The sequence below is a fragment of the Chiloscyllium plagiosum genome, unplaced genomic scaffold (genome assembly GCF_037043375.1).
Source record: "Chiloscyllium plagiosum isolate Xiang-an unplaced genomic scaffold, Cpla_swu_hap1 HiC_scaffold_18, whole genome shotgun sequence".
In the NCBI taxonomy this organism is placed as follows: Eukaryota; Metazoa; Chordata; class Chondrichthyes; order Orectolobiformes; family Hemiscylliidae; genus Chiloscyllium; species Chiloscyllium plagiosum.
Window position 1 is genome coordinate 23,278,693 of NW_028270156.1, and position 27,526 is coordinate 23,306,218.

A 27,526-nucleotide genomic window follows, 5' to 3' on the forward strand; every position below is an offset into this window, starting at 1 on the left:
TTGTACATGAGATGTGCAAATGCAATGTTCATTTAAATGCCCTCAAGATAAAGGACATTCATAGAAGAGCTCTAGATCACAACCATTGGCTTCCTCCCAAAGTAGATAATATGCTGCAAAAATGCAAGCTTGTTTTGATGATTGATACTGTTTCCATCAAACCTCCCAGTGCAAGTTAGCTATTAAGTGCTTGCATCCTTTCAACCAAAGGACAGCTGGGGCAAAATTGGCAATTCACAAGACACATATCTAACATGAACTGGTATAATATTCAGCATTTGAAAAAATGCAACTGGTGTTTTATATTGTTCTTCAAAATCGGCAATATCAAATTGTTTCATAAATGTGTACCTCTAACATCATATTCATAGTACATTAAGCACTCAAATCTAAGTTCAAAAGCATTATCTCAAGTTCAGTGTAGCAGTTCAATATTGAGATGGGAAGGCTTGAGAAAGTGGAAGAGAATTAACAGTTCAATTCTGATCTGGCTGTAAACCAGTTTCAATTGGAGTTGACAAAGTACAACACTGAAAACAAAACTCCAATGAAAATTGCTTAAATTCGTTAAGACAAAAGCAAAGTTCTGAATAGGGAACCAGCTCAGCTTCAAGGTTAATTCAATGTAGGTCTCACTAATGTTATTAACCATTAGCAATTTAGAAACAAGTATCCAACCATTTAGGTGGATTTCAGTTAATAAAACTTCTCAATCTTGTGATATTGACAAATCAATTATTCGATTTGCAATAATTTTACAAATTCTTATGACCAGAATTAGCTTTTGCATGTTTTGTTTCTCTATTCCTCAACATAAATTCTGATGATCAAATTCATTTATGCTGCGTTCCATTGGGAAGGTGTGAACTGAAAATTTAGATGAGGAACATAAAATTGGTAACTTTCTGTATGGGTTAAGTTAAATAGAATTCCGCTGCAAAGGAGCATTAGTAGATAAGACAAGTTTGGCAATGCTGTACAAAGATTATAGGACAGATCAAGCTTATACAAACTGTTGTGAATTCCTTGTCACTCAATTTTCAGTTAGCCATGAGGACAGAATAAGCAGAAGTTCCAAATGCTGGGATGTAAATGCAAAATGTAATCATGTCAGATCTCAATAAAATTAGCTGCATTTCCTGCAACAGTTCGCACTAAAATATCATGTGTCATTCAAGAAAAATCAATTACCTGTTGAATTTTCAGAATTATATCCTTTAACCAAGACTTAAGAAATTCTACTTGTTTCTGTACTCAAGTGTACAGAACCAGTACAACAGGTATGTACAAAATAAGCTACACGTTGCACGCTGCTGTAACTTCATAAAGTAAGTGTACTCAGATGACAAAAAGTTATCCAACTGACCTCAAACAGTATAGAAGTTTTTTCAACAATACCAAATTAGACCTTACAAATGCCTTTCTGCAGTTGGCCAACAGAAGTCCTGGTAAAACATGGAACTAAGATTAACATTGAATTTCCATGTACTTATCAACTTATATTGGCTTAGAATAATTTTAAGAATTGGTCATTCACAAACATAACTGCACAACTGAAACATCATGGGACATTTTATTATCAGGCATACTTCAAAAGACATGCAATTTGTTAATTTATGATCCAAACATGAGAAGGTTTTGTCTTTGATTGTTCCAATAATCAAGAAAATATTGTAGTTGTGTCCCATCAATTTAAATCACGATCCTCAGTAAAGCAAGCCAATAAATTAAGCAAAATGTACATCACACTTCAGATGACATGAGACAGGATTACAAATGGTGCATTTCTCAAAATGAGATAACCAAATGGTTATGTTTCATTCCTAATTGATATCCTATAAACACTCGCTTAAGATGACCATTATCAGACCAAAACCACTAACAAGTTTACCAGATTTGTTATAAAGGTTGTCCTTGCCTCCAAAACACAACCATTGAGGAATGCACTTCATAAAAACAGATACCTGTGTACTGCTATTTAAATGCTTAATTTGACTGAGATATATCCTTATTTTGGACTGCTCAAAGGGTCATGCTTGCAGCTCAAAATATCATGTACTAATGTTCTGGCCTTTAACTAAAAACTACCTAAAAGTTTAGAATCAGTTCAGAAACCAAGAATTCCACAGACGTTCCTATCCATAAATGAGCTAGTAAAATAAGTTACTCAGGTTACTCAGCGAGACAGTGATTTCGCGCTATAATACTGCTAGAATTTTGAAACTTGCAAAGACAAACTGTGCATTATTGCTTGAAATGCAGCTAATTTCCCCAGAAAGCTAGAGTGACAGCATGGAAACAGACAGAGGAAAAGGCAGACTCCACAAGACAAAAAGAAATCAGCAACAAGCTGCAAGTGTGCAACACATCTTTATTGAAACTTTCTCTGATGCAGCAACATCAATTTACAAACTCAGACTTCTCGGGAGCTCTGAAAGGCAGAGAAGAAAAAGAAATACAGCCTCAAGTTTAAAAACCAGTGAATCAAACATCCGCAAATGAACTTTATCAAAATATTCCCAGATAGGGACAAGTGGCGGTAGCATAAAGATGGTAGTAAGAAACTTTTTTTTTTACAAAAAATAAATTAAGGAATTTTCAAGTTTTCAGGAACAAAACTGACATACCATTTGCTCTCTTAACACAGGCGTCTCTCTCTTTCGCGCTCTATGTAGGTGCAAACTACCAGGAACAGTTTCTGCTCAAGAATTGAAGGTGGTTATTTATAAAGCTGGGTTATTTTTGTTCGAAGCTGACAGAGTGAAAACAAAGATTAAAGCTTCAACAAATATGTTCTGGATGGGACATTTGAATAAGAGTTTGTGTGGCCTACTCATACAAATAAATTTTACTTCGTCAACTCCCTCTAGAACGGAGCAGCATTGTAGCTGTCAAAGACAAATTAAACAGTGCCCAATATTTCACTTTCTCCAGTCCTTCATTAGGAGCGCATCACTTGAGCATTACCTCGAGGAGTGCCCCGAGGTCCACCAGGTCCAGAGCCACGCTTGAAGTTTTGTTGGTATCCATCCTATAAAACAATGTACACTCTTAAGTTCCTTTTTTGAAATCAGAAAAACAAACACTAAGTACTGTAGCAAGTCAGAAGGTCTGGCACGATCTGTGGAGACAGAAACCAAGTTAAGCTTTCAAGTCCAACATGACTCTGGTTTAGACCTCTATTTACATCTCCACAGATGCTGCCAGAAGAACTCAATAAAAATAGAATACAAATCACTGAGAAATGCCAACAGGGTCAGGTTAATCAGCACTAACTGATTGGGTTGATAAGAGAACCAGGGACCTTGAACATGTACAGTTATCACAAATCATTTTGACCAAACATGCAATTTCGTTCAAGCTAGAATGGTTATAGATTCAAACATTCCAATCACTCCACTTCATTCAAACATTAGTTCACAGGGGAATGTTCTAAGTTTAAAACATCTTCAAACTCATGTATTTTTTCAAAAATTGAACAGCTCCCATTCTGCCAGGAAGAATATCATGGAAGCTAATTCACAATTAAAACAATTAAAATGGACATTGCAAACAAGGTGAAACCTGCAGACTTATCAAAAATAAACACTGGTTAGAACTTCAACAAAAACACAGGCCTTTGACTTAGAATTTAAGTTGGCATAGTGCACTGTAAAGCAATCCACCCACTGGCAAAAATAATTTGCTCTAAAAATGCAATATTAAAATTTATTTAGAAAGTGAATTGACTACTCGATCTTGGAGAAGAGTTACATCTTGTTAAATGCATCTTTATTTGGTTGCTCATCTTACAATTTTTCCTACCTTCACCAAACCTACCCTGGAATCAATTATTGACAATTATTAATTACAACAGGGGTAGGGTGTTTGAGAGACGGAACTAGCATCTGCGGAACTAACAAGTGTTAGATATTATTAGATAAACTATTAATGAGACATTGAGAATATCCGGTCTAATAAATTACAGGCCAACAAGTAAGCTGGTGTCTCGACAGCTTCAATTATCTCAAAAAAAAAATCAGCTAGTGATATTTTCAATTTAACATACCAATTACTTGTTTTGCAACTCTGTATGTTATCAACTTCTCCCTCAGGAGTTGATCAGTTTTGTAAATTACTCCTGTAAAATTTTCTGTTCTTAAACATGGTTTTTCGTAAACTTCATAGCAAATATTTGAATAACCAATAACTGTGACAGATGTCAATAGCTTGTCCAAATTCTAACAGGGTGTCAATTCTGTGAAAGCATATGGTACAACCGTTTCAAGTCTATTTCCCAGAGCACATTCTCTCCTAACTTCAGTCCTTCTACAACTAGATTGGGTCTTGGTCCTTTTTTTTTCAATAATTCCAATGCTAAAGTAGACTGGTGCAATTGAGTTATATGCTTCAACTTATGCTCATGTACCGATAAGCACAAGAGTGATCGAACAGACCTTTTAAAATAATCGGTCTCCTCAAAAACTAGCAAAGTTAATTTATTCTATAGGGATTAATACAGAGTACCATAAACATATGGTGGTTACATGTAGAATTGTGGGCAGAAGGGCTTTGTGCTTCAAAAGGTCTAAGACCTAACTTCAAGCTCTCCTCATTCTTTCGGAAAACATATGAATATAGGAGATATGGTTATTAAGTTCGCAGATGATACCAAAATGAGTGGTATACGTGGACAGTGAAGGCGGCTAACTCAGAGTACAACAGGACCTTGATCAGTTAGGCCAGTGGGATGGGGAGTGGTAGATGGAGTTGAATTTTGGCAAGGCTAATCAGGACAGGACTTATACACTTAAGAGTAAGGGTCCCAGGGAGTGTTGCCAAACAAACAGACCTAACGGTACAGTTGCATTGTTCCTTAGAAGTGGAGTTGCTGGTTGATGGAAGCAACATTTGGCACGTTTGCCTTCATTGGTCAGTGCACTGAGTATTGGAGTTGGGAAGTCATGTTGCAGCTATATAGGACATTGGTTAGGCCACTTTTGTAAAACTGTATTCAATTCAGATCTCTCTGCTACAAGTAGGATGTTATGAAACTTGAAAGGGTTCAGAAAAGATTTACAAGGATATTGCCAGGGTTGGAGGGTTTGAGTTATAGGGGCAGGCTGAATAGGTTGGGCTTTTCCCTGGGAACACTGGCGGCTGAATGGTTTGTAAAATCATGAGGGCATGGATAGGGCAAATAGACAAGTTCTTTTTCCGAGGGTAGGGGAGTCCAAAACTAGAGGCCATAGTTTTAAGGTGAGAGGGAAAGATTTAAAAGGGAACAGAGGGGCAACTTTCTCTCACAGAGGGTGGTGTGTGTATGGAATGAGCTATCAGAGGAGGTGTGGAGGTTGGTACAAATAGAACATTTAAAAGGCATCTGGATGGTATCAATAGGAAGGGTTTAGAGGGATATGGCCAAATGGGACTAGATTAATTAACCTGATGAAGCAGCAGTGTTCCAAAAACCTATGATTTCAAATAAACCTGGTGGACTACAACCTGGTGTTGTGTGTCACTTCTGACTTTGAACAGGCAGAAACCTTTTCATGAGTAATATCTCATACAGCATTGAGCTGGCATGCCTTTATAACAATTAACTTAAGGTATTCTCCAACACAAGACAGACTGCACTTTGCCTAAGCATGGTTAATACTAACTTAAAAGAAAACACTTACACGTTGGTAGCCAGAGTTCGAGTAGTCACGGGGGGCAGAAAATGGAGATTGTCCATAACCACTGTTTGGAGTGTTTGAAAATGTAGGGCGATAGCCTTCATATGTACCTGAAAGAGAATTAACAATCAAAAGTTACGCACAACGATTTTTGACATGAATGAGATACGTTCAGCCTGACTATTTGACGCAAATCAAGACTCTTCATTTGTGTTAATTATAAATATTTCAAAGAGCAACTTTAACTTAACAATAGGTACCAAGGCACTTCACATAAAGAAGGGTGAAGTAAAAATTAAAGTTTGAGCTACATTCAATTTTTATTTATTCACACACACGGAGCATTAATAGTATGACCAGCATTTGTTTCCTGATATGAAAGAAAGTGGCTAAAAACTGGGCAAAAGATGTAGGTTTTCAGAATTGTTTTTGAGGAAAAAATAAAATGTGGAACTAGAGATGGTTAGGAAGATAATTCCAGGGCTTAGGGCGTAAGCAGTTGAAGTCAGGGCCACAAATGGTGATTAAAATTACGATTGCCAAAGAGGCTAGAATTAGTTAAGAGGTATTGTAATAGAAGTGACAGATATAAAGAACAGAAGCAGTCCACTATGTAATGAAGATCACAGAATCATTCTGTGATTGTGAAAACGATAGGGAGGACTCAGGAAGGGAGGTTAGAAATGGTTGTGAAAATACTTTACAAATTGAAGGAAACTTATTAGAGACCAATGAAAAAGATCATGCAATAAAACTAATATCCTATTTATAGCATGTAAGTTATTAATTAAGTAACTTAAGTCCAGGTATCATTTTCAATTTTTTGCTAGATTAATTTAGCCTCAATGCTCAGACAATTATGTTTGACTTTTTCACATAAAGTTAGAACTGCATAGGTCTTGCTCTTTTGTCCCAAACACTTAAAACAGAACAGCTTCTGTCACCAACATAGCTGATTAATTAAAGAATGTTTACACAAAAGAGAGGCCTTGACTCTCTCTAGGAGCAATTCCTCACATGCCAAACCCAAGCCTTGCCTCAACCACCAGCCTTCAACTCACTTCAGCAGTGTATTCAAATGCTTGGGGAGCCTGTGAGATTGTGGTATTCTTGCAAGATGACTAATCCAGGAACCATGGTGAAGGTTTTGAGGATCCAGGTTCAAATCCCGGCCATTGCAGACAATGGTAAGTGAATTCAATAATCAAAAAAATCTGGAATTAAGGAGTCCAATAATGACCATAAAACAGTTGTTGAATCTGCTTAACCTAGTGACACTGGTTCACTAACATCTTTCACAGAAGGAAATCTGCCAACCTCACCTCGTCTTGCCTACATGTGACACCAGACCCACAGCAATGTCATTAACTGTTAACTGTAATTAGAGATGTACAATAAATGCTGGCTTTGCTAGTGACCCACATCCTGTGAATGAATAAAAAAATGCCACACACTGTTTCTTTTGTCAAAATATGTGCCCTCAACCTTTACACCAATGAGAACAGTTGCTCCCTTTCTGGCGAGATCCATAGAGTAATCGAGATGTACAGCACAGAATCAGATCCTTCGGAACAACTCATTCATGCCGACCAGATACCCCACCCCAATCTAGTCCCATATGCCAGCACCTGACCCATATCCCTCCAAACCCTTCCTATTCACATACCCATCCAGATGCCTGTTAAATGTTGCAATTGTACCAGCAGACATGCTAAAGATCTTAAACACAGACATCAAAACAACATCTCAGCCGTTTTTCATGAATGTATGACAAGACTCAATCACAGAGCAATAGCACTGTCACAGCTTTCTAAACTTTCACTTCACTAGTTTTCCAGTTGCTTTCCTTGGGATTGCTGAGGTAGTTTATTTCTGCTGATTCATTTCCAAGTCTATTGACATAATCCTCTCAATTCAGAGGGCCTGAACTTTCTCAGTTATAACAACTTCAAGATCCCTATCCAAACTGACCTGGCTTGGAAGCTTGACAAAAAAAAACACTACAACTCAGGCAAGTGACTCACCTGAACAAACTTGATTTTCTGCTTTGAGAAACTGTTCTACTGTCTCAACTGAATTATAGTTTGAGTCTCAAACAGAAGGTCTCCAAACTAATTGCCCTAATGGGTTTACTGTGCTGGTCATCAACTCAACAATGTACACATTGTATTAATTCAGACTATAAGGGTTTCCCAGACACAATGCAGTCACATGATTTCTTGGAACTCATCTATTTAGGTCACTGCTCCAAATGGACTTTAACCTTTTGGGGAAAAAAACCTTCACAGAACATTACCACATCCAACAGTATTTTGAAATCAGAATCCAACAATAATAATATCCTAAGCTGAGTGCAAGTACAGCTATTCCAAGGCTCTGTGCTTGGCAATTAGCATGAGCATGCTGTTCACAGCACTGATTTCCAGGTCTGAAAGCCATTGCCACTCATACACCTTGGAGATTCATGCAGAAAATGAGAGTGAATGGTAATCATACACCTTTTCAACACGATGTCAAGCTCAGAATGTTACGATAGCTGTGTTCACCAAACAAATGGAGATTTTTCCATCAGATTTGGTGCCTTGCAGATGTTGGAAAGGCACTGACAAGTCAAGAAGAGAGGTATTCACTGCAGGATTCCTAGCTTCTGCCATGTTCTGGTCGCCACAGTATTTACGTGACTGGACATGTTTTATTTCTGATAAAAGGCAATTCTCAGATTGTTGATAGTGGGAGTTTAAGCCATGTTAATGCCACCGAGTGTCAAAAGGAGATGGTTAAAATTTTGTTACTGCAGATGGACATCTACAGCATAGAAGTGCCAGGCAATGTTATGTGCAATCTATCAGCCACACCCAAATCTTCAGATTTGTATACATGGACTTCAGTAAAGCCTGTGAAAAGGTTTTGCATGGTAGACTGATTTGTAAAGTTAGATCACATGGAATTCAGGGAGAGCTTGTTAATTAGATACAAAATTGGCTTGACTAGAAAAAGAGGGTAGTGGTGGACGTTTGTTTTTCTGACTGGAGGCCCATGACAAGCTGTGTTCCTCTGAGGTCGGTGCTGGATCCACTGTTGTTAGTCATTAATGTAAACTGTTTGGATGTGAATTTAGGAGGAATTGTTAATAAACTTGCAATGACACCAAAATTGGCAGCATAGATAAACATCTTCAATGTTGACTAAGATTATAAAGGAATCTTGATCAAATGGGCCGAGTTGAGGAGTGGCAGATGGAGATTAATTTTGATAAATGCAAGATACTACATTTTGGCAAAGCAAACAAAGACAGTACTTATACAGTTAATGGTAGGGCCCTGGATGGTGTTGTTGGACAGACACTTCAGGGTTCAGGTACACAGCTCTTTGAAAATTGCATCACAGATAGAGGCAAGGTTGTTGAGAACACTTGCCTTTATTGCTCAGACCACAGAGTATATTGGGATTTCACATTTAAATTGCACATGACATTGATGGAGCAGTGTGCATAGTTTTGGTCACCCTGCCATTGGAAGGATATTATTAAATTGGCGAGGGTTCAGAAAAGATTTAGCAGGATGTTACTGGGACTGGAGGGTTTAAGTTTATAAACTTCATGATAAAGTCCTCGGGAGTGCTGCTGAACAAAGAGACCTCGGAGTGCAGGTTCATATTTCTTTCATTGTGGAGTCGCAGGTAGATAGGATGGTGAAAGCAGTGTTTGGTATGCTTTCCTTCACTGGACAGAGCATTGACTATAGGATTTGGAAGGTCATGTTACGGCTGTATGAGACAGTGGTTAGGCCACTTTTGGACTATTACGTGCAATTCTGGTCTCCCTCCTATTGGATGTTGTGAAACTTGAAAGGGTTCAAAAAAAGATTTAAAAGGATGCTGCCAGGGTTGGAGGATGTGAACGACAAGGAGAGGCTGAATCGGCTGGGGCTGTTTTCCCTGAAGTGTCAGAGGCTGAGGGGTAACGTTATAGAGCTTTATAAAATCATGAGGGGCATGGATAGGATAAATAGACAAAGTTTTTTCCCTGGGGCGGTGGAATCCAGAACTAGAGGAAATAGGTTTCAGGTGAGGGGTGAAAATTTTAAAAAGGAACCTAAGGGGCAACTTTTTCACACAGAAGGTGGTGCGTGCATAGAATGAGCGGTCAGAGGAGGCTGGTACAACTTCAACATTTAAAAGGCATCTGGATGGGTATATGAATAGGAAGGTTTCAGAGGGATATGGGCCAGGTGCTGGCAAATGGGATTAGATTAGGTTAGGACATCAGCATGGAGAAGTTGGACCAAAGGGTCTGTTTCCATGATGTAAATCTCTATGACTCTATAAGAGTTCAAAAGAAGGGGTCATATCTTAAGGTCAAAGGCGAAGGATTTAAAAGGGACCGGAGGGGCAACTTTTTTCCACAGAGGTTTGTATGTTGAATGAACTGTCAAAGGAAGAGGTGGGTGCAAGTACAATTACAGTGACATCATTAAAAGACATTTGGACAGGTACATGAAAAGGTGAGGCTTAGAGGGATATGAACTAAATTCAAGCAAGTGGGACGGGTTGATTTTAGGGAAATATCGTCAGCATGGAGGGGTTAGACCAAAGATTTTGTTTCCATGCTGTCTCACTATGACACGGATTGCTTCAGTATCTGGGAACTGCAAAAGATGCCGAACATGTTGCAATCAACAGCAAACATCTAACCGTATGATGGAGGGAAATGACACAGCTGAAGTTGCCTGGGCAGAAAATATTATCTTGAGGAACTCCTGCAGTGATAACCTGGGACTAGAGGTTACTTTCTTCAATACCACAAACATCCTCTGTACAAGGTTTGACTCCAACTTGCAGAAAATATTTCCATTCAGTTCGATTTCACCAAGGTTTCTTTCTGTCTTAATGTCAAGGACAATTACAATAGGCTTATATCAAGGTCAGTTCTTTTGTCTCTATCTCAATGATGCCAGGATCTGTGACTAGTTTATTGGTGCCCAAGTGTCAGTTGATAATGCTGTTGATGACAATATCATTTTGCTGATTATAGATAGTGTTGACTAGATGATAATTGACTGGCTTAGATATATCCTGCTTCTTGTGGACAGGACATAACTGCACAATTCTAACTGTAATAAAACAGCTTCACAAGAAGCATGGATATTTCTGAAGCAGAAATCTTCAACTCTGTTCTCAGGATCTTGTCAGGGTCCAGTGCCTTTCCAGTAAACAGTAGCTACAACCATTTCCTGACAGCACGTGTGGCATGTGAGATTGCCTCAAGATTGGCATCTGTGATGTGGGGACTTGAGGAGGAGACAGAAATCGCTGATGCACTTAGTGCTGTTAGCTGGGCATAGTTGCAAATGACTTTGTCTCTTCTTGTAAACTGACAAGCTGCATTCTCCCATGAAATATGGGGTTTTTGCGAAGCTGCCTTCTGTTAACTGTCCACCAATTTTCACAATTGGATGTGGCAGAAGTGCAATGCTTTGATCAGATTTTTTGGTTGTGGGATCACTTAGCTGTTTATCACATGCTGTTTTCACTGATTAGAAGGCAAACTACATTGCAGCTTCATCAGGTCAGCACATTATTTAGGTATGACTGAAGAGCATCCCACGCCAACCAGATGGTTGGTGTGGACTTCATGGGATTCTATGATGCTGCTCCTGAAATGCCTTCCTACACTCGCATTGAATTAACGTTAATCACTTGGCTTGATTGTAATGGAAACAGTGTGCTATGTCAGATAGTCTCTTCATTACCTAATCACCACGGCCTCAACAGCATCATCTTCCTCAGCAAAGACAGATGCAAAATATCTCAGCTGTGCCCCACGTAAAAATCCTCTTCTACAAACCAACTTGGTTCTATTCAATGGCCAAGAGAAGGCTTTTAGGTTTCCTTCCATGTTAGCTGCCTGTCTTTTCTTAAATGGGCCCTTTTATTTTTGCTTTATCTACTCTGCTTGGAACCTTCCAGATTCAGCCTGGTTCTAGTTTTCCTCATCCAACTGACACCTTTGTTCTTAAACAATCCAGTGGTAATACTGGATTTAACATGACAACTGTTTCTCTCTCCCCACTTAACTGTTGAGTTTTTCTAGCACTCCATTTTTACTTTAATTCTTGCCCCTCCCTGACCTACCCGACAACAATTCCAGCCAAGAATCAGATAAAATTCCCTCAGTTACAACTACTCCGCATTCCTGCATCTTGTTCCTAAGCTATAGCCAAAAACATTCCATCCAAGGCTCCACTGGGGAACAGACACTCTCCAACATTGCAATACTCTTACAATTAATCGATGTTGTCATTCTCCCTGTTTCCTAGCCTTCCTTGAATACAGCATATACACAGTCCTGCCCTGGTCTCCATTGTAGCCACATCATTTTGCCCAAGCTTCCCAAATTAAACTAGTCCCACTTGCCTGCATTTGGCCCATACCCTTTGCTATTCACGTATCTGTCCACATGTCTTTTAATGTTCTAACTATACCTACACTAGCCTCTTCCTCTGGCAGTTCATTTCACATATGAACTATACTGCATGTGAAAAAGTTGCCTCTCAGGTCCTTTTTGAATCTTTCTCCTCTCACCTTAAAATATGCTCCCTAGTTTTGACAATAATAATGATCTCAGGCAAAGAGCAATCTTGTGGTTAAATGCAAATATCGCGAAGACGCTGAGCTGCACCACTCCATTCTTAGGTTGGTTAAAAATGGCATTTCTGTTTCATGATTGACAAGCACTGAATCCATGGCTGTATTTACTCAGCAGATACAAATTAAACATACCACAGATATTCAAAGATACTGATCAGTTATTGACCGTGTTGTTTTAACATGTTAATCATTGACAATCAACCTTGCTGGCACTGTAAGCTAACTTGTTTAGGTTTCAACTTTTCAGGCAGGCCTTACAAAGGTCAATTTTACTTTTAAAAAAGAAAACTGATTCATATTTATGCCATTTTTCCTTTTTTAATACAGTCTTGCTTTTATTTTCTATCCATGCTTCTTTGCTATTAGGTTGAACACTTATCACAATTCTTGAACCTCAGTTAGGAAGGACATAAAGTATCCAATGTTCTGTTCATTCATGTTTCAATGAACCTGCTTCCCTCACTTTACTAAGACCAGTTTGCATCTTCAGCACCTTCATGCACATATTTATGAACTGAAGGGTGCAAAGAGAGTTTTAATGAACGGATCCTCTTAGATGTCCTGCTACAGCAAATTCTGGGCCAACATTTGTATATTAGCATGTTTTTTTTCATCAGAATGCAATTTGTGATAATCTAATATGTGCACAAAATGCAAGTCAGAAGACTCAAAGTTATTTCCTACCTCTGAATCCATTAGCAGGTCCACGATAGCCATTCATTCCTCCTCGTGCATTGCGTGGGCCACCACGTGACACGCCCCTGCTGTTGTAGAAAGCCTGTCCTGTACGTGCAAAGCCTGCGTTCTGTTGAGGCTGTTGAGATAGTTGCTGATGAGTTGCTCCAGCAGGGTGTGTTTGGTCTTGAGGTGCATGGTAAGGACTAACCACTATATAGGGAAAAAATAAACAGGAGCTCAACACCATGCAATTTAAAATGAAAGCTACAAGTCTCCAAAACAGAACTAAAAGGAACAACGTAACTAAGTTCATTTATTGTGTAAAACAGGGATGGTGATCATAAAATGAATTTATAATTAGTTCAAATTAATTTAAAGATTTGACCAGGCAGATATAGAAGAATTTTTAATTCCTTGGTGGGAGAGTTAAACCTTTCAGAAAGGAGGTTAGAAATTACTTTACACAAATGTTAACAGAATTTTTAAACTTTCCCTAAGGTCATAAGAAATAGGACAGGAGTAAGCCATTGGCCTCACAAGCCTGCTCTGTCATTTAATAGAATCAAGGCTAATTTGGCATGCCTCAAAAGTCCCCTTTCCCCATAACTTTTAACTCTCCTACTGATCAAGAATCTCAGCATATATAAAAAAAATACACAATGACTCTGCCTCCACAGTTCTCTGTGGCAAGGAGTTCCAAAGACTCAAACCTCTGAGAAACAAAGTCCTCCTTATATCATTGTTAAATTGACATCTGTTTATACTTAGATCATGCCCTCTGGTTGTAAACCTGAACCAGCACAAGACATAATAAGCATTCTGGTTTTCCACATAATGGTTATTTTGATTTTTGTCAATTAAGTGAATTAAAGGACTGTAGTAAAATTTGTTTCCCTTCACTAAAAATCAGTGATTCAACTCCACAGATTCCTCAATATTGGTGTTAACCTTTCCATGTTTGAAATAATGATCACACCCATCAAAATTCTACTGAGCCCAAATACAGAATAATAGAATAGTTACAGCACCCAGGAAGCCCTTATGGCTGCACTGGCTCACTGAAGTAGCAATTCAACGAGTGCCACTGTTTTTTTCTGGCATATGATTCATTTTAACCAACAGATGATCAGTTACCTTTTGAAAACCTCACTTTGAAAACCTCAACTGATGCTGTCTCCACCACAAAGTCATATAATGCATTCCAAATCTTAAGCAGTCTTGAAAGAAATTTTTTCCTTAGGCTGCCTTACTTCTGTCCTTAAAGCTCCTCCTTCTGCTTGTGTCTAGGTCAATTGTAAATGCCACAACTAGGGTTCATGTACTTTTGATAGGGAAGGGTATTGAATGGTAGAACTACAGTTAAGATAAACATCACCATGATCTCACTGAATATCTTAACAAGCTTGAGGAATTCAATGAACCCATGTTCCAAGGATTCTGTAAGTGGTAAAATATCCAATCCATTGTAAAATCTTAAAGCAAGGTACATGGCCAAAAGTCAGAACATCTTTGCTTTGGCTCACAGGATGAAATCACACTTGATGCCATGGGTTCCAAGTTTTAAAATGAATCCTCACAACAACCATTCTCATGAGTCGTGTTATATCATGCAGTTCTGTAATTAGAAACCATTGAGTTCAACTCAACGTGTTTGTCATGAGTATCACTGATCTTACCATCCAAGTTAGCAAATCAACAGTAATCAATGAGACGTTTGTGCAGTATCTTAGGAAAGGTAACTTCCTGTATTGCATAACTGTTTTACTCCATAAACAAGCTTTCACACAATAACTTTAAATGCATCTTTCTTCTCACTCCTCAACTTCCCCACTTCTACTTTTGCTATCAAGTTCACAATTTGGAAATCTTTCAGTGCCGCACTCTTACAGACCTCCCACGTCTCAGCCTGGACCAAAATCAGTAGGTGACTTGTCCATGAAAAAAGACCCCAAAATTCGAACACAAACAGTTCAAGCATTTAATGGCCAGTGACTACAGCAGGTATACTGTAAATTTATCTCATGCCTGAAGCAGGCAGAAATAGCTCAGATCATGAAAAATATAAATGCCAGGACTGTTAATATACAGGACTAAATAAATTAGAGCAAACTTAAAGAGCTTGAAACTCACTGGAAATACTGAAACAGAGTACAACTGTTTAAGACAAAAACAGTCAAGGATTACAAAAATGAAACTTCGTGGGAAACAAAATTAAGATCCCAAGGCATTAAAGATAGAACAGTTCGTGATCTTACACATGCTTAACAGATGAAGGCCAGAATTTTCCATCCACACAAACGTAAGATGACGAGTGAGTGAATAAACTGCCCCTACTTGAAGGCTCAATAATTGATGAGGAGGTGGAGATATTCTGGACAAACTGCAGCAAAAAATTGTTTGCCTTAGTTTCAAAGCAACCATGGAATATTAGGTTTTTTTTAAAACGTGTAATACAAGTTCCTAGTGGTGGCAGTGTTCCAAATTCAAATGTTCTCACACTTGCTGAAAGATCATGATGCCTTCGACAGCTCAAGTGTCAGCTTCAATTTCTGGTGGAATACTTATTTGGATAGTATCTAGCAGATCAATTTCACCCAGGATCTCAAGTATTCAGGGCTTTTGGGCAGCTGAGGTAGAAAACACATCACGATTGCCCCATTCCTTATCAAACAAGCCAGTCGATAGGACCACATTTTTGATCAGCCACTTGACATACCATGACTCTCACTTATACAGTCCACCTGGTGATAACAGATCGCAGAAGACACTCACAATCAGTGCTTTGAATGAAGTAGTTTCAAACTTGTGTACAGAAGTATTCTGCTCATTGGAGCATCAAGTGTCTGCCCTAAAAGCACATGTAGACTCAAAAGCAAAGCAATATAATAACATGCACTGGGGGCCTCTTTTTGTAACTATAATCCACCATTCCTGTTACTATTCAGTGAATCTTTGTTGTAAGCATGTAATTCCAACAGTTTCTCGATGACTGTACACAACACTTTTTCAAACGCAAAGCATGAACCAAAGCAGGCCTTGCATATCTGTCATATCTCATACACTGGCAGCCATGTCTTCAGCTATCAAGACTTCCTGAACCTTCCTAATCCCTGATTCCACAGCTCCTTCCTTGAAACTTTTGTTTGTCCCCATTTCTTGCAAAAAGGAAGCTATTTTCATTTGTCTGAAGGTTATCCCTTGCATTGTCTGACTAGTTCTGATAGCATCCTTTGTCCAACCATGCTCATGAATCATTTTCAGAAATTTTACATTCAAGTCATAAATTGAATAAGCTTCACATCAGTCCTGAGCTTTCATGTTTCTTGCTACTACACACGAAAATGCAGCTACCAATTTATTTATGGCTTATCTATCGCTCCTCCTAGAATAGAGACTTCATTTGGATGACACCAGGACTGCACTGAATGGGTTAACTTCAAAACAGATCTAGCAATTCTAAACTCTTGAGGGCCATGAACTGAACGGTTTTCAACCATCAATCTTTAAACATACGGTTCAACATATCTCTTACCCACCTGTGGCATCAAGCCAGGTTATCACAGCTGGCTGCAAGACAAGAACAGGAGTACACATCAGCGCCAGCACCAGGCATACAGAGAAGGCTCCAACCTTATAAAGCTACAAATAGGACAACATGTAGGCCAAGCACAGGACCTATCAAGCAATGGGTCAAGCTAAATGATATCATAATTAGTGGATCGAACCAAAGTACCTTAAGTCCTACTAGGAGAAAGCGAGAACTGCAGATGCTGGAGATCAGAGCTGAAAATGTGTTACTGGAAAAGGAATTACTGAAGAAGGGCTCATGCGATTCTCCTGCTCCTTGGATGCTGCCTGACCTGCTGCGCTTTTCCAGCAACACATTTTCAGCTACCTTAGTCCTTCAACATCCATGGTCCATAAATATCCACATCCTGAACTGGGAACAGCCAGAACCTAAGTGCAAAAGACAAAGCTGAAGCATTGGTAACAAACAGCATGTTCAGTGCATGAGACCTCAACATCCTGCACAGATTGCCAACATTCCAGATGTTCAAATTCAGCCTATTTAATTTACTCCTGACAACAGTCGACCAATGGTTCCAACAGGACCAACTAAAGCCCTCATATCTGGCAGCACATTACGACTTGGGCTCCAAAACCAAGTGTCTTTAGCCAAATGTTTTCAGCATGGTTGTAATATCAACGTTTATCCCACAAATGTACTGTCTACATGAAACTGGACAAATCCAATCCAACAGTTACCTCTTCAGTCTAAACTCCATCATCATAAGCAAAATTACAGAGTTGTGTTCATTCTTGTTTACAATCTCAGTTTCCTTGCTACTAATTTCACGGGAAAGTCTCCAAGGTCAAAGCATAATGCAAACTTTGTTGTCTTATCTGATCCAAGATACACTTCAAATCACATATCACACCACTATAATTTCAAATTTTGCAACATCACTCACACTGGCCTCAGCTCAAATCCCTGTCCCTGCCTCGATTATCTACAAATTATATTACTTAAATGAACTTATAACTAGGATCCTAAACTGAATAACCACAAGCACAAGGTGATCCAAACTTCAGCAGCCTGTGTATGTATGTGCAGCATTCCCATACCAACTCAATCACTTTTTCAAACCAAATGGCCTCACTCCTCCCTATCTCTGTAATTTCTGCCAGCTTTAAAAACCAGAAGTCCCTCTCTATTGGACTAATTCTGCATCATGACCACTGCCAATTTTAGTTGCGCTATCTTTTGTGGCGGCACAGTGGCTCAGTGGTTAGCACTGCCGCCTCACAGTGCCAGGGTGTCAGGTTCAATTCCAGCCTTGGACAACTGAGTTTGCACATTCTCCCGGGTGCTCCAGTTTCCTCCCACAATCCAAAGATGTGCAGGTCACGTGAACTGGCCACGCTAAATTGCCCATAGTATTAGTTGCATTAGGCAGAGGGAAAATGGGTCTGGTGGCTCACTCTTCAGAGGATTGGTATGGACTTGTTGAGCCGAAGGGCCTGTTTCCTTGCTGTAGGGAATCTAATCTAATCTAATCTAATCTTGGGCCCAAACTCTGAAGTTCCCTGTCCATACTCAACCTTTAAAGGGCTTCTTGAGAACTAGTTCCTTCACCAGACTTGTATCCCAACATCGTATTCCTAAATCTGTGAATTGCTCAGGAGACATTTTATGATGCTAAATGTACTTCAGCAACACAGTTTGCTGTTGGTTAATATGGAACCAAGTTGAACAGTTTCAGATTAGCAGAAAGAAGAAAAGGCAAAGAAGCCTTAGCTTGTGGCAGCAAAACTTTAAAAAGAAAACAAAACAACCACAACCAAAGCATGAACTCTAACTTTCTTCCTCTTTCACTCCTGACAAAAGTTGCAATTGAAATATCAAATTATTTTGTCCTCTTTACAGCCTCAGCTTCACTGTGTGCTTTTGTTTCAGATTTCCACCATCTCAAACATGTTTTTTATTTTTTCCTTTCACTCACTGCAGTACAAAGTACAACAAAAGTGTGACAAGGTTGCTCTGTGGTTAGCACTGCAGCCTCACAGTACCAGGGACCCAGGTTCAATTCCTGCCTCGGGCAACTGTCTGTGTGGAGGTTGCACATTCTCCCCAGTGTGTGTGTGGGTTTCTTCCCACAGTGCAAAAATGTGCAGGTTAGGTGAATTAGCCATGCTAAATTGGCCATTGTGTTCACAGAAGTGTAGGTTAGATGCATTAGTCAGGGGTAAATATAGGGTTGGGGAATGGGTCTGGGTGGGTTACTCTTCTGAGGGTCAGTGTGGACTAGTTGGGCAAAATGGCCTGTATCCATACTGTAGGGAATCTAACCTAAGCAAATATCAAGGTGGAATTAAAAATTATACATGTACACACCAGATTTAATACAGCACCAACAAATGTCATGAAACATACAAAACAAGAGTACAGGTGCTCATGCCATCTGAAGAATAATTCCCAGTGCTGCTCCATAATTCTTGCTGGCTTGAGCACTTCAAGTGCATTAAGCAATATTTTGGAATGAAGTGCACCTGTCTTGATAAGCCTTTAAAAAGGTAGCCAGGTTAAGTGCCTTCCAAATGACAAGTTCACAACTCCACTCTACTTATACCAATTGCTCAAGGGTGTGCACCCTCTAGTAGTCAATCTCTCTGCTAACAGCAACAGATTCTTCAAATCCACTCTTATCTAAGCTCTTCAATTCTGTGTAGCTCAAAATCTCCCCTCAGGGGCTTCGGAATTCCATACAAAATGTCAGCAATTTCCCATTTCTGGCTACATCCTCATTAATCCATTCTGTGTCCTCCCCTTCCAATCATCTTTACTGTAATGTGACACAAGCTGCTGTCTAACTCCAGCTTTAATCTGTGACAGATAGGACTAAAGTTATACATGATACAGAGACCCTGCCTTACATATGCCCTGAGCTCTCCATATCTTAAGCCACAAAACAGAATGCATGAGCTGTGTTTTCCTTGATATGCCCAGCTATGTTTTGACATTAACGAACTTAATTTCATGCCCCTGAAGGAGAGCTGTGACATGCAAATCCGCAACTCTAAGCAAATCTTGAGCATTTTTATTCAAACATCTTGTCAATCACAACAATAAAAGTTGAAACTAAAATTTCGAACAGTAGATAATTCAGACAGAAATGTAAGAACTGGCCATATTATTCAGGAGCATCATAATTTGGACAGAAAGTTTTCATGTGCAGACAATCAAAAATAGCAGCACAAGAACCTTTGCAGATTACAAATCCCGACTCAGCAGTTCCTTTAAGATGGAGCTGTCATCATGTCACACAACACTTGCATTTGGCATTGACAGATTCTACACACAGTTTTACCTCAGGGCAATATATGACTGTGATTAAACCACAACTAAAAATGAAACGACTGGCAAGCAAACATGCTCATATTAAAACGGACTCAGCTCGGACCAAACTACACAGAATTCATATTGTCAAAAATTCTAACATGCTTCTTGAAAGCATTATAAAAGAATGACAGAGACACATAAAAATATTAGGGGAGGTGTCAAAGGCTCGCATGAAAATGTAGGTTTAATAAATATTTTTGGAGATAAGTGAGGTAGAGTCACAAAATAGTATGGGGAGGGAATTCCAGAGTTTACAATCTAAGGAAATTAAGACAAAACCATCACTAGCGGAGCAATTAAAATTTGAAAAACTAAAGATCACAATTAGGTAGATGCAGCTTTCTGAATATGTAACAATGAATGAGGAGATGGACAATTTTGAAAACGAGGATACAAATGATAAAATCAAGGCTTGAATTGATTGGGAGCCAACATGACATTGAGGTAATATGGGAATGGGCCTTCACACACAGCAAAAATGCCACTTCCAAGCTTACTACAGAAAATAGGTCCTCTGATGTAGAAGTGGGATATTAGCATTGATAGTGTATTCGTTAGCTAACAAGACGCACAATGGGGGGAGAAGTCACTTTGAAGTTGGCAGGATGTACTACCTTTGTCACAAAGAGCAATGCTGGGGCTGAATTATTTACAAATTTAACTAAAAATGCATGATATGTCACCTTGCTGCTGGTAGAGAGCTAGCGAAGAAACCAAGATGGCAAGTGTCTACAAACTGATACAGATGGTTAAGTGACAGTTAATGCAGCACAGTGATTAGTGCCAAGGACCAAGGTTCGATTCCAGCTTTAGGCGACTATCTGTGTGGAACTTGCACATTGTTTCCAAGTGTGTGTATCTCTTATGGGTGCTCCAGTTTCCTCCCACAGTCCAAACATGTGCAGGTGAGGTGGATCGTATGTTAAATTGCTGCATAGTTTGCAGGGCTAGGTGAGTTGACTCTGGTACATGGGGCATTGCGGAGAAAGGGTGGGATGCTCTTCGGAGGCTCGGTGCAGATTCGATGGGCCAAATGGTCTCTTCTCAGATTATGTGATTCTATGAAAAGAGGGAGCAAAAATTTGGCTAACTAGTTTTTTTTTTAAATTTTCATTAGGGCACATGGGAGTCACTGGCTGAACCAGCATTGATTGCCCATCCCTGAGTTCAAGATGTTGAACTACCATCTTCAGCAACTGTTGTCCATCTGGTGCAGGTATAGCCACAATTAGTGAGGGAATTCCAGAATTCAACTCAGCAATAGTGAAAGAACATCATATTTGGCCAGCTTAAGGATGATGAGCAGCTTCTTAGGGAACTTGCAGGTGACAGTGCTCTCATGTATCTGCGCCTTTGTTCTTCTAAATGGTCATAATTAAGGGCCGAAGGACCCTGGTAGTTTTCTGCAGTACAACTTGTGTATGGAACACATTGTTGCTTCAGAATGTCAGTGGTAGAGGAAATGACTGCTTCTAGATGTGGTACCAAACAGATGCTTTGTCCTGATGGCGTCAAGTTCCGTGTGTCTTGTTGGAGCTCCACTCATGCTAGTAGGTAGTGTTTTATTCTTATAGATGGCAGATAGGGTTTGGAGAATCAGGAATAAAATTATTCACTGCAGGATTCCTAGCCTGAGATCTACTCTTGTCGTCACAGCATGAAATATGCTCAGTTCATTGTCTGTTCAAGGGTGCCCCAGTTTGTGGGAAGTGAGAGAAAACATACATTTGTCTACTTTGACAGAAAGAATAGAAAAACAGCATGTGCAATGAGAGAGACTGTAGAACTGAGGTACAAGCTATCTGGGTGACACAGAAGATAAACAACATAATTTACTCTATAGGTGCAATAAATGATTCAGAATGCAGAAGGAATATCAACATTTATGGCAAGGATGTCAAGTAGGGAAGTGTGGCTATGAAGGACCTTCATTAAATGCATCTGGAGCACTGTTGACTGTTTTCATCTCCTTATTAAGAAAGGATATAACTGCCTTCCAACTAATTGAATGTCCATCCATAAGGAAAGAGTGAGCACAAGGGTCCATTACCCATGAGAGTTTAAAAGGACAGCTTATCTTATTGAAACATGGAAGATTCCTGAAGTGTCTGAACAAAATGGATAGTCAGTGAATGGTCCTCTAGCAGGCAATCTAGAACTAGGGACCATTTAAAAATTACAAGCCTCCTACTTTAGACTGAGATGGAAGGGTGAACGTTTCCACTCAGTAGGCTGTTATTTGTGCAAGTATCGGAGGCTGGTCACTAAATATATTTGCAGTTGAGTTAAATGGATCTTAAATTGACAAAGGAGTTGAGTGCTAAGTGGAGCAGATTGATAACTGAAGACAAAGCCACAACCAAATCCATAATGATCTTATCAAATGGTGGGGCAGGTTTGAGGGATCAAATGGCTTTCTTCTAATCCTAACTCTTGTGATGTTACGACCGGTAACAATTGAAGACAGTGATGGTAAAATTTTGAATGACTTCAGGTTTACAAAGATTGGAACATGGGAGACAGAATATAAAATAAAAAGTCAGACTTTGAGATAAGTGAGGAACGAATCTTTATATTTCTATCCGATTCAGATATATTACCCAAATTTAACACATTTTCATACTCAAAATTACAACCTTCACACCATTCAAAACAAAAGCAAGTCATCATGATTATCTGGAAGGTTATCTTACCAGTTGTAAGTGTTTCCTGTTGTAATTCAGGTTGCTCGACCTGATGCTGAGGCTGGCTGCTGAAACCTTGGCTGTAGCTGGGCTGATATGGACTCTGTTGCTTGAGTGTGTCAGGGTCACTGGCAGGAGGCACTGGCGCATTCATATTAAACACCTTTAAATAAAACGTTGGAGGTGATAAAAGAGTTACATTTGAAAACTAACTCTACTGGGTCCTGCAAAACTGCACTTGCACGCACACACTTTGGGTAGTACTCTGATTCAATTTTTTCCATATTGCCTTAGCCCAATCAAAAAACAGTTAACTTGCATAAATCAACTTGGATGTAGAAATAGGTCAGACACTGCTGTCCACGCAAACATTTCAAAATTTGTATTTTCAAGCAAAACTTGATTTGAAAATTTATTCAAAAATGTAATTTCTGCGTGCTTTAAAACTGACATCCAAGGTAAGTCAATTAAAATATCAGAGAAATTCTGATCCAAAGTTGACAGGCTAAGGAAGAGAAAAAAAATGGGCCAGTCCCATATGATTGACTGGCCAGGACAACATTATACACATTCACCTCTCTCTCTCCCTCAGATGAGTTGGCTTGAAGATCTTCCTGAAAGTTGGGAGATAGAGTATGATTAGAAAGACAGACCAACTCGTTTCGTACTAAGCCAGAACCAGGAGCAACTCTGTGATCAAAAACAAATTCCCTTCAGGAACTTGTTACACTTCTGTTGCAGAGATGTGGTGAATAGAAGAGCAGTCATTCAACAACTGCTACAAGATACAGGCTCTAAAAACAACAGAGGTTATAGATTAGATTAGATTAGATTAGATTACTTACAGTGTGGAAACAGGCCCTTCGGCCCAACAAGTCCACACCGACCCGCCGAAGCGCAACCCACCCATGCCCCTACATTTACCCATCGCCTAACACTACGGGCAATTTAGCATGGCCAATTCACCTGACCTGCACATCTTTGGACTGTGGGAGGAAACCGGAGCACCCGGAGGAAACCCACGCAGACACGGGGAGAATGTGCAAACTCCACACAGTCAGTTGCCTGAGGCGGGAATTGAACCCGGGTCTCTGGCGCTGTGAGGCAGCAGTGCTAACCACTGTGCCACCGTGCCGCCCTTATGTTCCAGCCACTGCCAATTCTTGTGATTTAAGTCATCCACCCACATGTAATGTAAGCAAAATAAGATGAGCGAAACAGCTGATGTGACCCAAGTCCATCCAACATGCATCCAAAGAGAGAATGGGAATAGTGGCTTATAATCAATTTATGACACTATATTTTCAAATTATAACGAAGTTGAATTTTGTAATAGCAACTGACATTGGGTCAAATATGAAGAAACAGAGTCTGGTTCATCCTCAAGTGGTTGGGACAGGATCAAATTGGTTGTAAGGGAACAGAATTTATGCTAGGTTCAATGGCCTGTCTTCCCAACCCTCAAATGAAGGGAATTTTTCCTCATCTACTAGATGCCAGATAGGCACCAAGGTAATTGAGAAACACTGGGTGAGTTAAAAACTGTATTGTCAGAGCCTATGTGGAAACTAACATTTGCAGATGATTGCAAGGTGCAGAATCTAAGAAATAACTAGGAGGGACTAGAAGATAAATGTTCAGGGCAACATGACACTTATTTAAAAGGTCTTGGGAAGTGATGATGGCTATTCTTCAACTCAGATTAAATCACTATGAATAGAAACAGTCGCATGCAGACCCACTTCTGCACAGTAGTGGAAATTAACTGGAGAAAACTGTAATGATCACCTGCGTCAAAGGATTGACAGAGGAGGAGAAGGAGGAGGGATAAGCTTGCTTGTCAGTCACTTGGGATCCATTTGAAATTAAACAAAAAAGTTATTTCATTACTGCTGAAGAATCAACAAAAATCTATTTTCTTTAAAACATTAATGGGACATGGGCTCAGCCAGTATTTACTGCACATGCTTGGTTACCCTTGAGAAAGTAATAGTGAGCTACATTCTTGAACCATTGCAGTCCATTTGGTGGAGATTACGCACAATGCCAATAGGAAAGGAGTTCCAGGATTTTTCACCAACCAACAGCAAAGGAACAGGTATCTGTTTCCAATCAGACTGTTGAGTGGATTGGAGGGGAACTTGATGGTGGTAATGCTTCCATCAATTTGCTGATCTTGTGTTTTTCGAGGAGTATGGTCCAGGAGCTTTGGTCAAGTTCAGCCACGCATCACATAGCTGGACATATAACTGCAATTAAGCACTGATGGAGAGAATCAATCAGCTTTTGCCGATGTGATGCCAATTAAACATGCTGCTTTCTTATGGATAGTGTCAAGCTTCTTGACTGTTGGTGCCGTATTCATCCTGGCAATTGGGCTCTATTCCATCACATTCTTGACTGATGCCTTGATGACGACTAGTGAACTTCAGTTTATGGTCAGTGGTAACTAAAATGATGCTTATTGTGAGCAATTTAGCGATGATAATGCTACTGCACATCAAGGGGTGTAGTTAGATGCTCTCTTGTTCTCATATCACTACTGAAGTATACATTAAAATAGGAGGTATTCTCACAAAAGTTATGCCTGTGATTTCACATAAACCTGCTGGACTACAACCTGGTGCCATCTGATGTTCAAACACCTGCATCTCCACTCCTTAAGGACTATAGTGATCACTCTAACCCAATACAATCTTGGACAGATACATTTTGCAGCAGGCAGAGTGGTGAGGACAAGGTCAATGTGTTCTTTGTTGTAGGATCCCTTACCATCTGTCACATACCCAGACAAGCTGTCTCTGAGGACTCAACAAGCTCAGTCAGGAATGGCGCTGTCAAGCTATTCTTGGTAATAGACACTGAAGTCTCCCAGCCAGAGCATACTGGGCCACATTTCCACCTTCAGTGTTGCCTCAAACCAGTGTTCAACATGAATATCAATTCATCAGCTGAGGGGGGTTGGACCAGAGAAATATCCTGCTAGTGCACTAACACAGCAAGTCAATGACATATCTGTCAGCAATCTGTACTTTGAATAGGAACTATGAACCGACACAGCACGTGTGCCATTGATGTCCAACGAACATTCAGCACACTCAACCCACTGACATTGCACTCCTCAACCCTTCTCAGACTGCCTCACACTCACCAAAATCCTCTCTCACTCCTGGGGATTGGGAATAGAAAGGGAGACAGATGGGATTTCAAAATGGGAAAGGCAAAAGGCAAACTGAGACCCCAGGATTTGAATATGTTTGAAATGGTGAAAAACACACCCAATAGATTGTCAGGGCAGCAAACAATCCAAACGAAAACCAGTTCGTAACTTCTGTGGCAGGTATAAAGAATTATTTTATCCCTTAATATTTTTGATGTTTGAAATTTGGCCGAAGGTTGGATTTAGCTAATAGCTGTCAAAATAAAGGCCATCTTACCGTTTGCATTGACTGGAATGGAGCAGCATTAACATTTATGCCACTGCTATGGAGGGGTTTGTTAGGGGGAGCCTTGAAAGCTTGTGACTGGGAGACAACAGGAATTGCTGTTGATGCTGGTGGCTGTTCAGACGTCAGTGACATTGCAGTCTATAGGGACACAGAAGTTTGAAGACAAAATGCACATAAAAATCAACAAAGCTAATCAATCACAAAAATGCAACTATCAAATGCTTCAAAAGAATATTCAATCTTAAAATTATATTCAGCTCACAATCAGATGCTGCCATAATAAACAAAAAATTATTGTCGACAATTTGCTGTACTATTCCCAGAACAGTTAAAATAATTCTGGAAGACAGGAATAATTCTATGTGCCAAAGCTACACTATGGTCTCTGATTTAGAGGTGGTTACATGCACAGGTTAAAACATGAAGATGCTTGGATAACAGAATGGAAACAAGACAAACATTAATAAATTAATTACATAAGAAGTGAATGAATTATTGTGGATAATGGATTCTATGTAACAGCGAGTTGTTTTGAAACAAGTTTATGCATTTTTCAAGGGTAATCAAAATAGTACTTTTTTGGGAGTGAACCATCGTAATTTGATCACGCTTACTACTCAAAAGGAGACAGTACTCGAAGTTCTAATATCAATACTTAAGTGTACTTTAAAATACTGGGTATTCTCGCAAAAATTATGAATGTGATGTGGACATCAACTTTTCTGTATAATTTTTGTGCACTCATATTGCAGTTACCTGAATAGACTCCATAGATTCTTTCTGAGTTCGCTGCTCTGACACATGGGAAGGCTGGTACATCGGCTGAGATGGTGTGTATGGTTCATTTGTGGAAGATACCAGAGGTACCTGAAATGACGAAAGGAAATAGAATGGGGGAAACATAAATATCTATGGATTGCACTACATCCAAGAATGGGAAAATATAAAGGTTTGGCTGTCTTTCTTACAATGTGTGGAAACAAGTTTCCAACCCAGTACAGAAGATATCCTACCGACTCAAAATCCTTGATTTACCTCTAATCCTAATTATATATGGCCTAATAGTATTCAAAACAAAAGGCAGCATTTGTTTCATGTATTTATTGTTCAATCATTCCTCCCTAAACATGTTATGCTGCACAACTAGAATCTAGAATTATTCTTGCAGGACCTAAGTTGACATGTTTATGCATGGAAGAGTATATTTACATGAATTGTATTGTGTGTGTAGTACAACTGCACATAATGAACCCTGACAGTATATGCAGGTAGATTAATTCTTTCTATTGGTGCACTTGGGTGTGCTTCACGAAGCCAGAATCACCAAAATCAAAGACTTATTTCCAACAAAGATGAGTCAAATAAAATACATTACACAGCAAATACAAAATCATGGAGATTAAGAACTTTATTAATGTCCATGGTAATGCAACAAAACAAAATTTCAAGAACATACTTCAGACCCTTTCTTTTCCTGTGAAATATTCCTGAAGACAAGAAAGCTTGCAG

The 27,526-nt window shown here is 39.4% G+C and overlaps 1 protein-coding gene across 1 annotated transcript in view; it reads right to left on the bottom strand.

Moving 5' to 3' along the window:
* The window catches only part of caprin1b (cell cycle associated protein 1b), a 109,676-nt gene that overhangs the window by 8,862 nt on the left and 73,288 nt on the right, over positions 1 to 27,526 (bottom strand). Inside the window, exons 12-17 of the mRNA XM_043705513.2 lie at positions 26,774 to 26,884; positions 26,006 to 26,155; positions 22,578 to 22,731; positions 12,990 to 13,193; positions 5,661 to 5,767; positions 2,968 to 3,031 (exon numbers count right to left, since the gene is read on the bottom strand). Coding sequence (XP_043561448.1) covers positions 2,968 to 3,031; positions 5,661 to 5,767; positions 12,990 to 13,193; positions 22,578 to 22,731; positions 26,006 to 26,155; positions 26,774 to 26,884 — 790 coding nt within the window. The remainder of the gene's footprint in view (positions 1 to 2,967; positions 3,032 to 5,660; positions 5,768 to 12,989; positions 13,194 to 22,577; positions 22,732 to 26,005; positions 26,156 to 26,773; positions 26,885 to 27,526) is intronic.